Below are 13,186 nucleotides of genomic sequence, written 5' to 3' on the forward strand. Positions count from 1 at the left end.
GTCCTCTTTCCGTTCACCTTCACGCTGCACCGGTTCTCAGTGTATGAGCTCTTGATCACGTCGTAGGTCCTGCCACCTATTCCGCTCTCCAGGAGTTTCAGGAACAGGCCTGGATGCCACACTGAATCAAAGGCCTTTTTGAAGTCCACGAAACATGCAAATATTTTCCCCTGTTTTTTGTCGTGGACGTGGGTCTTGATGAGGCTTTGCAGGGTGTAAATGTGGTCCGTGGTGCGGTGGTTTGGCATGAACCCAGCTTGGCTTCTGCTGAGGACGTCACCCTGGGTGAGGAAGGTGATAATCCTTTTATTAATGATGCTGTTAAACAGTTTTCCCAGAATGCTGTTGACACAGATCCCTCTGTAGTTTGCTGGGTCATATCGGTCTCCATCCTTGTAGATGGGCGTTATGAGACCTTGATTCCAGCTTTGAGGGAAGTAGCCGGCACTCAGGACGTGGGTGAATAGTTTAGCCAGTGCTGCATGAATATCTGGGGAACTGTATTTGATCATCTCTGGCAGGATGCCGTCACTGCCCGCGGCCTTCTTAGATTTTAGCAGTTTGATTCTGTCTTTTATTTCCAGCACACTGATTGGTATGTCCAGAGGATTTTGAAAGTCCTTGATTGTCTCCTCCATGTCCCTCAGTTTAGTCATTATATGCTCTTGTTCTGGGGTTAGGTCGTCTTCTGGGATATTCTTGTAGAGGCCCTTGAAGTAGCTGTGCCAGATGTTGCCATTTTGAATGTGGAGGGTGCTTTGCTTGGGACTTGTACCGATATGGCTCCATGTCTCCCAGAATGAGTTATCCTGGAGGGAGTCTTCGAGCTGCTGCAGTTTGTGGGAGATGTGCTTTTGTTTTTTCTCCTTGAGGGTTCGCTTGTATTGCCTCTGTAGGGTGTCATGGACCACTCTTAGCTCCTTGTTGTCCGGGTCTCTGTGTTTTTGATTTGAGGCTATCCTTAGGGAGTTGCGCAGTGTCTTGCATTCTTTATCAAACCATTTTTGGCCTTGTTTATTTGTAGGTCTCTTGGAGTTGGTCCTTCTGAGGCCTGCTAGCTCTGCCATGGTATATAGGATGTTATTAAAGTCGTTTACTGCCAGGTTGACCCCTTGCTGGTTTGATGTATAGGATTTTGTGTGAAAGTTTACAAGCAGCTCTTTAATCTCTGTTCTCTCTCTTCCCCCCCCCTCTCTCTCTCTCTCTTCCCCCCCCCCCTCTCTCTCTCTCTCTTCCCCCCCCTCTCTCTCTTCCCCCCCCTCTCTCTCTTCCCCCCCCTCTCTCTCTCTTCCCCCCCCTCTCTCACTCTTCTCCCCCCCTCTCTCTCTCTTCTCCCCCCCCTCTCTCTCTTCTCCCCCCCTCTCTCTCTTCTCCCCCCTCTCTCTCTCTTCTCCCCCCTCTCTCTTTCTCCCCCCCTCTCTCTCTTCTCCCCCCCCTCTCTCTCTCTTCTCCCCCCTCTCTCTCTCTTCCCCCCCCCCTCTCTCTCTTCTCCCCCCCCTCTCTCTCTCTCTTCTCCCCCTCTCTCTCTCTCTCTTCTCCCCCCTCTCTCTCTCTCTCTTCTCCCCCCTCTCTCTCTCTCTCTTCTCCCCCCCTCTCTCTCTCTCTCTTCTCCCCCCCCCTCTCTCTCTCTCTCTTCTCCCCCCCCTCTCTCTCTTCCCCCCCCCTCTCTCTCTCTCTCTTCTCCCCTCTCTCTCTCTCTTCTCCCCCCCTCTCTCTCTCTTCTCCCCCCCTCTCTCTCTCTTCTCCCCCCCTCTCTCTCTCTTCTCCCCCCCTCTCTCTCTCTCTTCTCCCCCCTCTCTCTCTCTCTTCTCCCCCCTCTCTCTCTCTTCTCCCCCCTCTCTCTCTCTTCTCCCCCCCTCTCTCTCTCTCTTTCCCCCCCTCTCTCTCTCTCTTCTCCCCCCCTCTCTCTCTCTCTTCTCCCCCCCCTCTCTCTCTCTTCTCCCCCCTCTCTCTCTCTCTCTTCTCCCCCCCTCTCTCTCTCTCTTCTCCCCCCCTCTCTCTCTTCTCCCCCCCTCTCTCTCTTCTCCCCCCCTCTCTCTCTTCTCCCCCCCTCTCTCTCTTCTCCCCCCCTCTCTCTCTCTCTTCTCCCCCCCTCTCTCTCTCTCTTCTCCCCCCTCTCTCTCTCTCTTCTCCCCCCCTCTCTCTCTCTTCTCCCCCCCCTCTCTCTCTCTCTTCTCCCCCCCCTCTCTCTCTCTCTTCTCCCCCCCCCTCTCTCTCTCTCTTCTCCCCCCCCTCTCTCTCTCTTCTCCCCCCCTCTCTCTCTCTTCTCCCCCCCCTCTCTCTCTCTTCTCCCCCCCCTCTCTCTCTTCTCCCCCCCCTCTCTCTCTTCTCCCCCCCCCTCTCTCTCTTCTCCCCCCCCTCTCTCTCTCTCTTCTCCCCCCCCTCTCTCTCTCTCTTCTCCCCCCCCTCTCTCTCTTCTCCCCCCCTCTCTCTCTCTCTTCTCCCCCCCCTCTCTCTCTCTCTTCTCCCCCCCCTCTCTCTCTCTCTTCTCCCCCCCCTCTCTCTCTCTCTTCTCCCCCCCTCTCTCTCTCTCTTCTCCCCCCCCTCTCTCTCTCTCTTCTCCCCCCCCTCTCTCTCTCTCTTCTCCCCCCCTCTCTCTCTCTCTTCTCCCCCCCTCTCTCTCTCTCTCTTCTCCCCCCCCCTCTCTCTCTCTCTTCTCCCCCCCCCTCTCTCTCTCTCTTCTCCCCCCTCTCTCTCTCTCTTCTCCCCCCCCCTCTCTCTCTCTCTTCTCCCCCCCTCTCTCTCTCTCTTCTCCCCCCCCTCTCTCTCTCTTCTCCCCCCCTCTCTCTCTCTCTTCTCCCCCCCTCTCTCTCTCTCTTCTCCCCCCTCTCTCTCTCTCTTCTCCCCCCCTCTCTCTCTCTCTTCTCCCCCCCTCTCTCTCTCTCTTCTCCCCCCCTCTCTCTCTCTCTTCTCCCCCCCTCTCTCTCTCTCTTCTCCCCCCCTCTCTCTCGCTCTTCTCCCCCCCTCTCTCTCGCTCTTCTCCCCCTCTCTCTCGCTCTTCTCCCCCCCTCTCTCTCTCTCCTCCCCCCCTCTCTCTCTCTCTTCTCCCCCCCTCTCTCTCTCTCTTCTCCCCCCCCTCTCTCTCTCTCTTCTCCCCCCCCTCTCTCTCTCTCTTCTCCCCCCCCTCTCTCTCTCTCTTCTCCCCCCCTCTCTCTCTCTTCTCCCCCCCTCTCTCTCTCTTCTCCCCCCCTCTCTCTCTCTTCTCCCCCCCTCTCTCTCTCTTCTCCCCCCCCTCTCTCTCTCTCTCTTCTCCCCCCCTCTCTCTCTCTCTCTTCTCCCCCTCTCTCTCTCTCTCTTCTCCCCCTCTCTCTCTCTCTTCTCCCCCTCTCTCTCTCTCTTCTCCCCCTCTCTCTCTCTCTCTTCTCCCCCTCTCTCTCTCTCTTCTCCCCCCCTCTCTCTCTCTTCTCCCCCCCTCTCTCTCTCTCTTCTCCCCCCCTCTCTCTCTCTCTTCTCCCCCCCTCTCTCTCTCTCTTCTCCCCCCCTCTCTCTCTCTCTCTTCTCCCCCCCTCTCTCTCTCTCTTCTCCCCCCCTCTCTCTCTCTCTCTTCTCCCCCCCTCTCTCTCTCTCTTCTCCCCCCCCTCTCTCTCTCTCTTCTCCCCCCCCCTCTCTCTCTCTTCTCCCCCCCTCTCTCTCTCTCTTCTCCCCCCCTCTCTCTCTCTCTCTTCTCCCCCCCCTCTCTCTCTCTTCTCCCCCCCTCTCTCTCTCTTCTCCCCCCCCTCTCTCTCTTCTCCCCCCTCTCTCTCTCTCTTCTCCCCCCCTCTCTCTCTCTCTTCTCCCCCCCTCTCTCTCTCTCTTCTCCCCCTCTCTCTCTCTCTTCTCCCCCTCTCTCTCTCTCTTCTCCCCCTCTCTCTCTCTCTCTTCTCCCCCCCCTCTCTCTCTCTCTTCTCCCCCCCCTCTCTCTCTCTTCTCCCCCCTCTCTCTCTCTCTTCTCCCCCCTCTCTCTCTCTCTTCTCCCCCCTCTCTCTCTCTTCTCCCCCCTCTCTCTCTCTTCTCCCCCCTCTCTCTCTCTTCTCCCCCCCGCTCTCTTCTCCCCCCCGCTCTCTTCTCCCCCCCCCGCTCTCTTCTCCCCCCCCCGCTCTCTTCTCCCCCCCCGCTCTCTTCTCCCCCCCCCGCTCTCTTCTCCCCCCCCCGCTCTCTTCTCCCCCCCCGCTCTCTTCTCCCCCCCCGCTCTCTTCTCCCCCCCCGCTCTCTTCTCCCCCCCCGCTCTCTTCTCCCCCCCGCTCTCTTCCCCCCCGCTCTCTTCTCCCCCCCCGCTCTCTTCTCCCCCCCCGCTCTCTTCTCCCCCCCCGCTCTCTTCTCCCCCCCCCGCTCTCTTCCCCCCCCCCGCTCTCTTCCCCCCCCCGCTCTCTTCTCCCCCCCCCGCTCTCTTCCCCCCCCCGCTCTCTTCCCCCCCCCGCTCTCTTCCCCCCCCCCCGCTCTCTTCTCCCCCCCCGCTCTCTTCTCCCCCCCCCGCTCTCTTCTCCCCCCCCCGCTCTCTTCTCCCCCCCCCGCTCTCTTCTCCCCCCCCGCTCTCTTCTCCCCCCCCGCTCTCTTCTCCCCCCCCGCTCTCCTTCTCCCCCCCCGCTCTCTTCTCCCCCCCGCTCTCTTCCCCCCCGCTCTCTTCTCCCCCCCCGCTCTCTTCTCCCCCCCCGCTCTCTTCTCCCCCCCCGCTCTCTTCTCCCCCCCCGCTCTCTTCTCCCCCCCCCGCTCTCTTCCCCCCCCCCCGCTCTCTTCCCCCCCCCCGCTCTCTTCTCCCCCCCCCGCTCTCTTCCCCCCCCCGCTCTCTTCCCCCCCCCGCTCTCTTCCCCCCCCCGCTCTCTTCCCCCCCCCCGCTCTCTTCCCCCCCCCCCGCTCTCTTCCCCCCCCCCCGCTCTCTTCTCCCCCCCCCGCTCTCTTCTCCCCCCCCCGCTCTCTTCTCCCCCCCCCCGCTCTCTTCTCCCCCCCCCCGCTCTCTTCTCCCCCCCGCTCTCTTCTCCCCCCCCCGCTCTCTTCTCCCCCCCCGCTCTCTTCTCCCCCCCCCGCTCTCTTCTCCCCCCCCCGCTCTCTTCTCCCCCCCCCGCTCTCTTCCCCCTCTCGCTCTCCCCCCCTCTCTTCTCCCCACCCCGCTGCTCGTTCTCTCCCCCCCCCGTCTCTCTTCCTCTCCCCCCCCCTCCCCCCCCCGCTCTCTTCCCCCCTCTCGCTTTCTTCCCGCTCTCTTCCCCCCCCGCTCTCTTCTCCCCCCGCCGCTCTTCCTCTCTCCTCCCCCCCCGCTCTCTCTTCTCCCCCCCCCCGCTCTCTTCCCCTCTCGCTCTCGCTCCCCTCTCCGCTCTCTTCTCCCCCTCATCGCTCTCTTCCCCCGCTCTCGCTCTCTTTCCGTCCCCCCCTACTCGCTTACTCTTCCCCCTCTCGCTCTCTTCCCCCCTCTCGCTCTCATTCCCCCCTCTCGCTTCTCTTCCCCCCCTCTCGCTCTCTCTTCCCCCCTCGCTCTCGCTCTTCTCCCTCCCGCTCTCTCTCTCTCTCCTCTTCTCCCCCCTCTCGCTCTCTCTCTTCTCCCCCCTCTTCTGCTCTCTCTTCTCCCCCCTCTCGCCTCATCTTTCTCCCCCCTCTCGCGCTCTCTTCTCCCCCCTCTCGCGCTCTCTCTTCTCCTCGCTCTCTCCCCCCCCCGCGCCTTCTCTCTCTTCTCTCTCCTCCCCCACCCCCCGCTCTCTCTTCTCTCCTCCCCCCCCCCGCTCTCTCTTCTCCTCCCCCCCCCCGCTCTCTCTTCTCTCCCCCCCCGCTCTCTCTCTCCTCCCCCCCGCTCTCTCTTCTCTCCCCTCCCTGCTCTCTCCTGGCATGGTCAGTACAGAAATCTCTCCATCGTGGAGGGGTGAGAGGGAGTAATAAACATGGAGTCCCTACTGTGTCTGGTGTATTTATTTCTAATAAAGTGTTTTTCTCTGTGTGATGTCTTTTTTTTTTCTTTTTTTTTTTTTTTTTTTTTTTAAAACCCTTTGTTTTAAAACCACGGCCACTGGAAGAGTTGGATACAGCGCCTGAAGATGGCGCTTCTATGAAAGCGCCATTTTCTGGGGCAGCTGTGGACTGCAATTCGCAGTGGGGGGCCCAGAAAGTTTGGGCACCCTGCACTGTGGATTCCAATCCCCCAGCTGCCTAGTTTGTACCTGGCTGGACTCAAAAATTTGGTGAAGACCCACATCATTTTTTTTTTTTTTTTTTTTAATTATTTCATGAAATACATGAAATAAAAGGGCTTCTCTAAATTTTTGGTTCCCAGCCGGTACAACTTAGGCAGCTGGGGGTTGGGGCAGCCCGCAGCTGCCTGCTGTGACCTGGCTAGCATACAAAAATATGGCGAAGCCCACGTCATTTTCTTAAAAACGTTTTCAGGGAAAAACCTTTAATAAAAAAAAAAAAAAAATGCTTCCCTGCATTTCTATTGCCAGTGAAAGTAACACCAAGCAGCGGGGGCTAGCAGCCAGTAGCTGCTTTGGTTACCCTTAGCAATAGAAAATGCAGCGGGAGCCCACAAACAATGTGTTTTTTTTTTTATTTTTTTTTATTTTTAATGAATTTTTTTTAAAAAAAATCGGCATGAGCTTCGCCCATCGAGCACCAGAGCATTTTACTTCTCATTCATCCCAAGTAATCAGATGACTCCAGTGTCGGCCGATTACTTGTTCTGTGTCCCCCTGCATCCATCGCAGCGTGTACGGGCTGTGAGGTCAGCGGAGTGGAGACAGTGATATGCTCTGCTCTGACACATAGTGTGCTGCATGTCACTATCTTTCTCCACTCTGGCACTTGTTGTGCAGGTGACCGGATGCTACATGTCACTAACTGTGTCCACTATGGGACTTGTTGTGCAGGTGAGAGTGTATACAGTTGGTACTATGCAGCAGAAATCACAGAGTGGGGCAGTTGTTGTGCAGGTGACCGGATGATACATGTCACTAACTGCCCCACTCTGTGATTTCTGCTGCATAGTACCAACTGTATACACTCTCACCTGCACAACAAGTCCCATAGTGGATACAGTGACATGCAGCACACTATGTGTCAGAGCAGAGCATGTCACCAACTTGCTCTGCTCTGTCACCTGCGGTGCTGCATGTCACGTTTTTGCCGCGATTTGGTGCCTTTTTTTGCTGCGTTTTTACTCACTGCGTTTTTAATCAGTGCACAATGCCATTAAAGATTGTTGATGGAAAAAAAAAAAAGGTCTGATGTCATTTCCTTATTCAAAATGTTCATTGTATGCAGGAGAGCAGACAGCAGCTGCAGAACTACAAGGCTCAGCATCCTCCATTCACTAGTGTATGCAGGAGAGCAGACAGCAGCTGCATAACTACAAGGCTCAGCATCCTCCATCCAGGACTGTATGCAGTTTTTTACCCAAAAAGAAAAAAAAAAATGACATGGGCTTCGCCATATTTTTGTATGCTAGCCGGGTATAGCGGGCAGGTACGGGCTGCCCCCAACCCCCAGCTGCCTATTTGTACCCGGCTGGGAACCAAAAATATAGAGAAGCCCTTTTTTTTTTTTTTTTAATTATTTCATGAATTTCATGAAATAATTTTAAAAAAAAAATGACGTGAGCTTCGCCTAATTTTAGTGTCCAGCCGGGTACAACTAGGCAGCTGGGGATTGGAATCCACAGTGAAGGGTGCCCAAGCTTTCTGGGCACCCCCACTGCGAATTTCAGTCCGCAGCCACCCCAGAAAATGGCGCTTTCATAGAAGCGCCATCTTCTGGAGCTGTATCCAACTCTTCCAGCTGCCCTGATGCCGGGTGGCTAGCTGGGTAATAATGGGGTTAGGGCTAGCTGTATATTATCAGCTAGCCCTAAGCCCAAAATTCATGGTGTCACGCCAATATTAGACATGGCCACCATGAATTTCTAGTAATGATAAAAAAAACACAACACACAGAAAAATATTTTTATTAGAAATAAAACACAACACAATTAGTGACTCCATCTTTATTGAAATAAACCCCCCTCCGCAGTAATCCTGGGTTAGGGTCCCGCGCCGTCCAATCAGGATCCAATATCATCTGATCGGTTTGCTGGAAGGCAAAGCGATCAGATGATGTGTCAGGTTAAACTACATGAATCACATGACACATCAGCTGATTGTATAAAAGCCGATTATACAATCAGCTGATGCATCAGTGCAAAAAAAAAAAATAAATAAATAAATAAATACTCACGTCTGTGCTGATTACCGGTAGCTCCTGCAGCGGAGTCTGATCCTGGCCCATCACTGCAGGAGCTGCCGGTAATTAGCTGATGAAGTCCCCTGACGGCAGGATCAGCTGATAGCCGGCTGGGCGCGAAAAAGCCGGCGACACCACGAGAATCGATCAGCTGATGCGTCAGGTGACTGCATCAGGTGATCCACCGCCAGGTCCTGCAAGCTTCGTACCTGCCCCGGGGAGACTGCACACAGCCGAAGCGGCGGGACCGAGACAGGGGCTGGAAGCAGGCATGGCACCCGGACCCTGCAGACAGGTGAGTATGACATATATACACACACACACACAACACATACATACATACATACATACATACATACATACACACACACACACACTGTATATACGCACACACACTGTATATATACACATACACTGTATATACGCGCACACACACTTTCTTCCCCTGGCTGTGTAGAGCTGCTGCTGTCTCTGTATGATTGATCTCAGTGCATCCACAGGGAAGAGGCAGGGAGGAGGGTTTGGGTGGGAGCAGAGTGGGTGTATTAGACACAGTGGGTGTGTTAGATAAGCCAGACACCGCCCTAGAGCCACAAAGAATTCTGGGACTTGTAGGAACTGAACACAGGAAGTCAGAGGAGAGATTAACCCCATCAGAGCTGGAGCCAGCAATGACCGTGTGCTGCTAGTGCACAATAAAAGGTAATTTTGCTGAAAAAACATAATAGATGTGTTGAGGGGCACATATTAGCAAGATTTATCAGAAAAAAAAAAAATCCGTTTTGGTAACTGGACAACTTCTTTAATAAACACTAAAGAAAAAAAAATCATGAAAGCCTAATGTGCTAGCCAGTAATGTTTACTTTTCAAGACCAAACAGGGGGAAAAAATTATGGAATCACTCAATTATGAGGAAAAAATATGGAATCATGAAAAACAATCAAAAGAACACGCCAATACATCACTAGTATTTTGTTGCACCACCTGTGGCTTTTATAACAGCTTGCAGTCTGAGGAATGGACGTAATGAGTGACAAACAGTACTCTTCATCAATCTGGCTCCACCTTTCTCTGATTGCTGTTGCCAGATCAGCTTTGCAGGTTGGAGCCTTGTCATGGACCTTTTTCTTCAACTTCCACCAAAGATTTTCAATTGGATTGAGATCCGGACTATTTCCAGGCCATGACATTGAACTTATGTGTCTTCTTTCAAGGAATGTTTTCAGTTTTTGCTCTGACGTGATGTATTATCAACTTGATAAATGATTTCATCATCCCCAAACATCCTTTCAATTGATGAAATAAGAAAAGGGTCAAAAATGTCAATGTTAACGAGGGCATTTATTAAAGATGTAATGACAGCCATCTCCCCAGTGCCTTTACCTGACATGCAGCCCCATATCATCAATGACTGTGGAAATTTACATGTTCTCTTCAAGCACTCATCTTTTTATTGTTTAGCTTTTTCTTTATGTAAATCCCATTTCCTTTAGGCGGTTTCTTACAGTTCGGTCACACATTAAAGGGGGCTTTACACGCTACGATATCGTTAATGTTTTATCGTTGGGGTTACGTTGTTAGTGACGCACATCCGGCGTCATTAACGATATCGCAGCGTGTGACACTTACCAGCGACCTTAAGCGACCTCAAAAATGGTGAAAATCATTCACCATGGAGAAGGTCGTCCCAAAACCAAAAATCGGTTATGGTTGTTTTTCGATGTTGTTCCTCGTTCCTGCGGCAGCACACATCGCTGTGTGTGACACCGCAGGAGCGAGGAACGTCTCCTTACCTGCCGCCGGCCGCAATGCGGAAGGAAGGAGGTGGGCGGGATGTTACGTCCCGCTCATCTCCGCCCCTCCGCTTTGATTGGCCGGCCGCTTAGTGACGTCGCGGTGACGTCGCTGTGATGCCGAACGCCCCTCCCCCCTTGAGGGAGGGATTGTTCGGCAGTCACAGCGACGCCGCCGACAAGGTAAGTGCGTGTGACGCTGCCGTAGCGATAATGTTCGCTGCGGCAGCGATCACACGATATCGCACACACGACGGGGGCGGGTGCTTACACACTCGATATCGCTAATTTAAGTTTCCTGTTTTGACACTTTGATGTCTTCCTTGGTCTACCAAGTACCAATTTTATTGGTACTTTTTTTTTATTTTTTAATACACCTTTGGATCACTGGTTTTGAACATTTTTCACTTGTTTATTATAACAAACGTGCACGTTCTTTGTTTAACCCCTTCACGACCATGGACTGATCTTTCCGTCATGGATCGTGTCCCGGTAAGCCCCGCCCCCCTGCCGCGGGCAGACGGCGTGGATCGGCACACATATCAGCTGTTTTCAACAGCTGACATGTGTGCCTACATGTTCCGAGTGGAATCGCATTCCGCCCGGAACATTAACCCCTTAGATCTCGCTGCCAAAGTCTGGCAGCGAGATCTATATGCGCACGGCCATGTTTTTTACTTACCGCCGCCCCCTCCGGACGTCACGTGAGTGATCACGTGCCGTTCGGTGGTTGCCATCGTAGCACAGGGTCATGTGATGACGCCTGCTGGTACGAAGTTTCACTTTCATTCTTCCTCGGCACGGAGCAGAGGAAAAAAGAAAGTGACTATTTCTGCTGTTTACAGCGGTATAGCTGTGATCAGCAGATGGCGATCAGCAATCGGATTGCTGATCGCTATAGCACCCTACGGGGACTAGTAAAATAAAATAAAAAAAGTAAAAAAAAAGTTTTAAAAAGTTTAAAAAAAAAAAAAAACCTAAAAGTTCAAATCACCCCCCTTTCCCCCATTGAAAATTAAAGGGTTAAAAAATAAATAAATATACACATATTTGGTATCGCCGTGTTCAGAAATGCCCGATCTATCAAAATATAAAATCAATTAATCTGATTGGTAAACGGCGTAGTGGCAAAAAAATTCCAAACGCCAAAATTACGTTTTTTGGTCACCGCAAGTTTTACGCAAAATGCAATAACAGGCGATCAAAACGTAGCATCTGCGCAAAAATGGTACCATTAGAAACGTCAGCTCGAGACGCAAAAAATAAGCCGTCACTGAGCCATAGATCCCAAAAAATGAGAACGCTACGTGTTTCGGAAAATGGCGCAAAACATGCGCCACTTTTATTGGACATACTTGTGAATTTTTTTTAACCCCTTAGATACAAGTAAATCTATACATGTTTGGTGTCTACAAACTCGCACCGACCTCAGGCATCATACCCACACATCAGTTTTACCATATAGTGAACACCGTGAATAAAACATCCCAAAAACTATTGTGCCATCACACTTTTTTTGCAATTTTTCCACACTTGGAATTTTTTTGCTGCTTTCCAGTACACCATATGGTAAAACTTATGGTTTCATTTAAAAGTACAACTTGTCCCGCAAAAAACAAGCCCTCATATGACAAGATTTACGGAAAAATAAAAAAGTTACGGCTCTCGGAAGAAGGGGAGCAAAAAACAAAACCGCAAAAACGGAAAGTGCCCCGGGGCTGAAGGGGTTAAATCTAAAAAAAAAAAAAAATTTTTGATGGTAAAAAAAATGTCATGCCTTATTTATCTCTTTCTTGTAACTAATAGTTTTACAATTAGCACCATATAGTAGTTTTGGCCAACATGTTTTAGTAATGTTCTCCATCTTGTTGTAACGTGCCCATCCTTGTCCCCTTGTAGTATTGTGCCCCATCCTACTCCCCATCCTACAGTAATATGTAGGACAGTGGCTGCGGCCCCTGCACGGGCCTGGGGGCTGCATGAAGCAGACTGAGGGGCCGCGTGTTTGAGACCTCTGCACTAAATACTTAAAAGGATTGGTTTGTCATAATTTCTCAAAGGGAATTAAGAGGCCACATGCTAGGAAAGAAATATCCTCTAATAAGGGCTGGTTGTTCTAACAGGACGTAACCCTGTAATAAAAGGAGGTAAGTTTCTGCTTCTCGACGCTTTGTTGATGGCTTGTTAGCATCTGATTTAGCTATTCCATCAGAGCGTTGTCTGGCGTTCTCCTCACCTGCCGTCCCTGCAGCTTTATAGTGGACAGGTTCTAGTGCTGTGTCCAGATAGCGACGAGACTTGTAGACATTCACATATACACTTGCACTTGTCTCGTCTTACTACCCTTTTTTTCTTCTTGATGTACTGACACTGTGGTACGTCTTTGCAGAAGATATTGGAACACATAATGATACTGTAACTACGCGACCTCATGTTATGTCTTCTAGGGACTGGAAGTGTTTTGTACAGAGAATGACCTGTGCTCAGATATATACCTTAAATTTTACAACCCTAAAGATCGAGATGACGTATACTACTATATTGCTACGTATCTAGGTTGGTGCTTTTTGTTTTAATTGAACCAGATTTTCACACTTGTACATATTATGTAGATGTTCTCTTCAGTAGATCAGTTTTCTAGAGTCTGTACAATTCTTTATGATTTACACGATTTTTCATGTTAAATTAGTATTGCTATTTTTATTTTTCATGTTTTATAGTATAGATTTTATTTGCTGATGTTTTTTCGCAGTACAGAAGTCTGTGAATGGCAATGAGATTGAGACTAATAGTTTTCTCATTTTCTGCAGAGAATCACGTGACGGAGCACACGGCAGACAGCTACATGCTTCAGTGGCAGATGGGTCAAATATCCAATTACCAGTATCTTTTACATCTCAATAACCTGGCAGATCGCAGCTGCAATGACCTTTCCCAGTATCCTGTATTTCCATGGATCATCGCAGACTACACTAGTTCTCATTTGGGTATAAACCTTTTTTCCATATTATTAAGACTTTTACTGTAGGGGGATAGCACAACATATCTTCTGTCATTTACCGTATTTTTTTGTTTTATAAGATGTACCCCAAATTTAGAGATAAAATAAAAATAATATATGGGATCAGTTTTTATAATCTGGTGGTATCTTACTGGGGAGGTGGGACAGCAGCAGTAGTGGAGCGGGGGTCACAGGAGGCGGGGGTGGTGCTTGAGTACAG

General features: G+C 51.4%; 1 protein-coding gene across 1 annotated transcript in view; it reads left to right on the plus strand.

The window, feature by feature from the left end:
• The window catches only part of NSMAF (neutral sphingomyelinase activation associated factor), a 180,542-nt gene that overhangs the window by 34,493 nt on the left and 132,863 nt on the right, over nt 1-13,186 (plus strand). The window contains exons 11-12 of the mRNA XM_075316032.1: nt 12,413-12,521; nt 12,776-12,952. Of these exons, the coding sequence (XP_075172147.1) occupies nt 12,413-12,521; nt 12,776-12,952 (286 nt within the window). The remainder of the gene's footprint in view (nt 1-12,412; nt 12,522-12,775; nt 12,953-13,186) is intronic.

This window comes from Anomaloglossus baeobatrachus, chromosome 6 (genome assembly GCF_048569485.1).
Source record: "Anomaloglossus baeobatrachus isolate aAnoBae1 chromosome 6, aAnoBae1.hap1, whole genome shotgun sequence".
NCBI classification, from domain to species: domain Eukaryota; kingdom Metazoa; phylum Chordata; class Amphibia; order Anura; family Aromobatidae; genus Anomaloglossus; species Anomaloglossus baeobatrachus.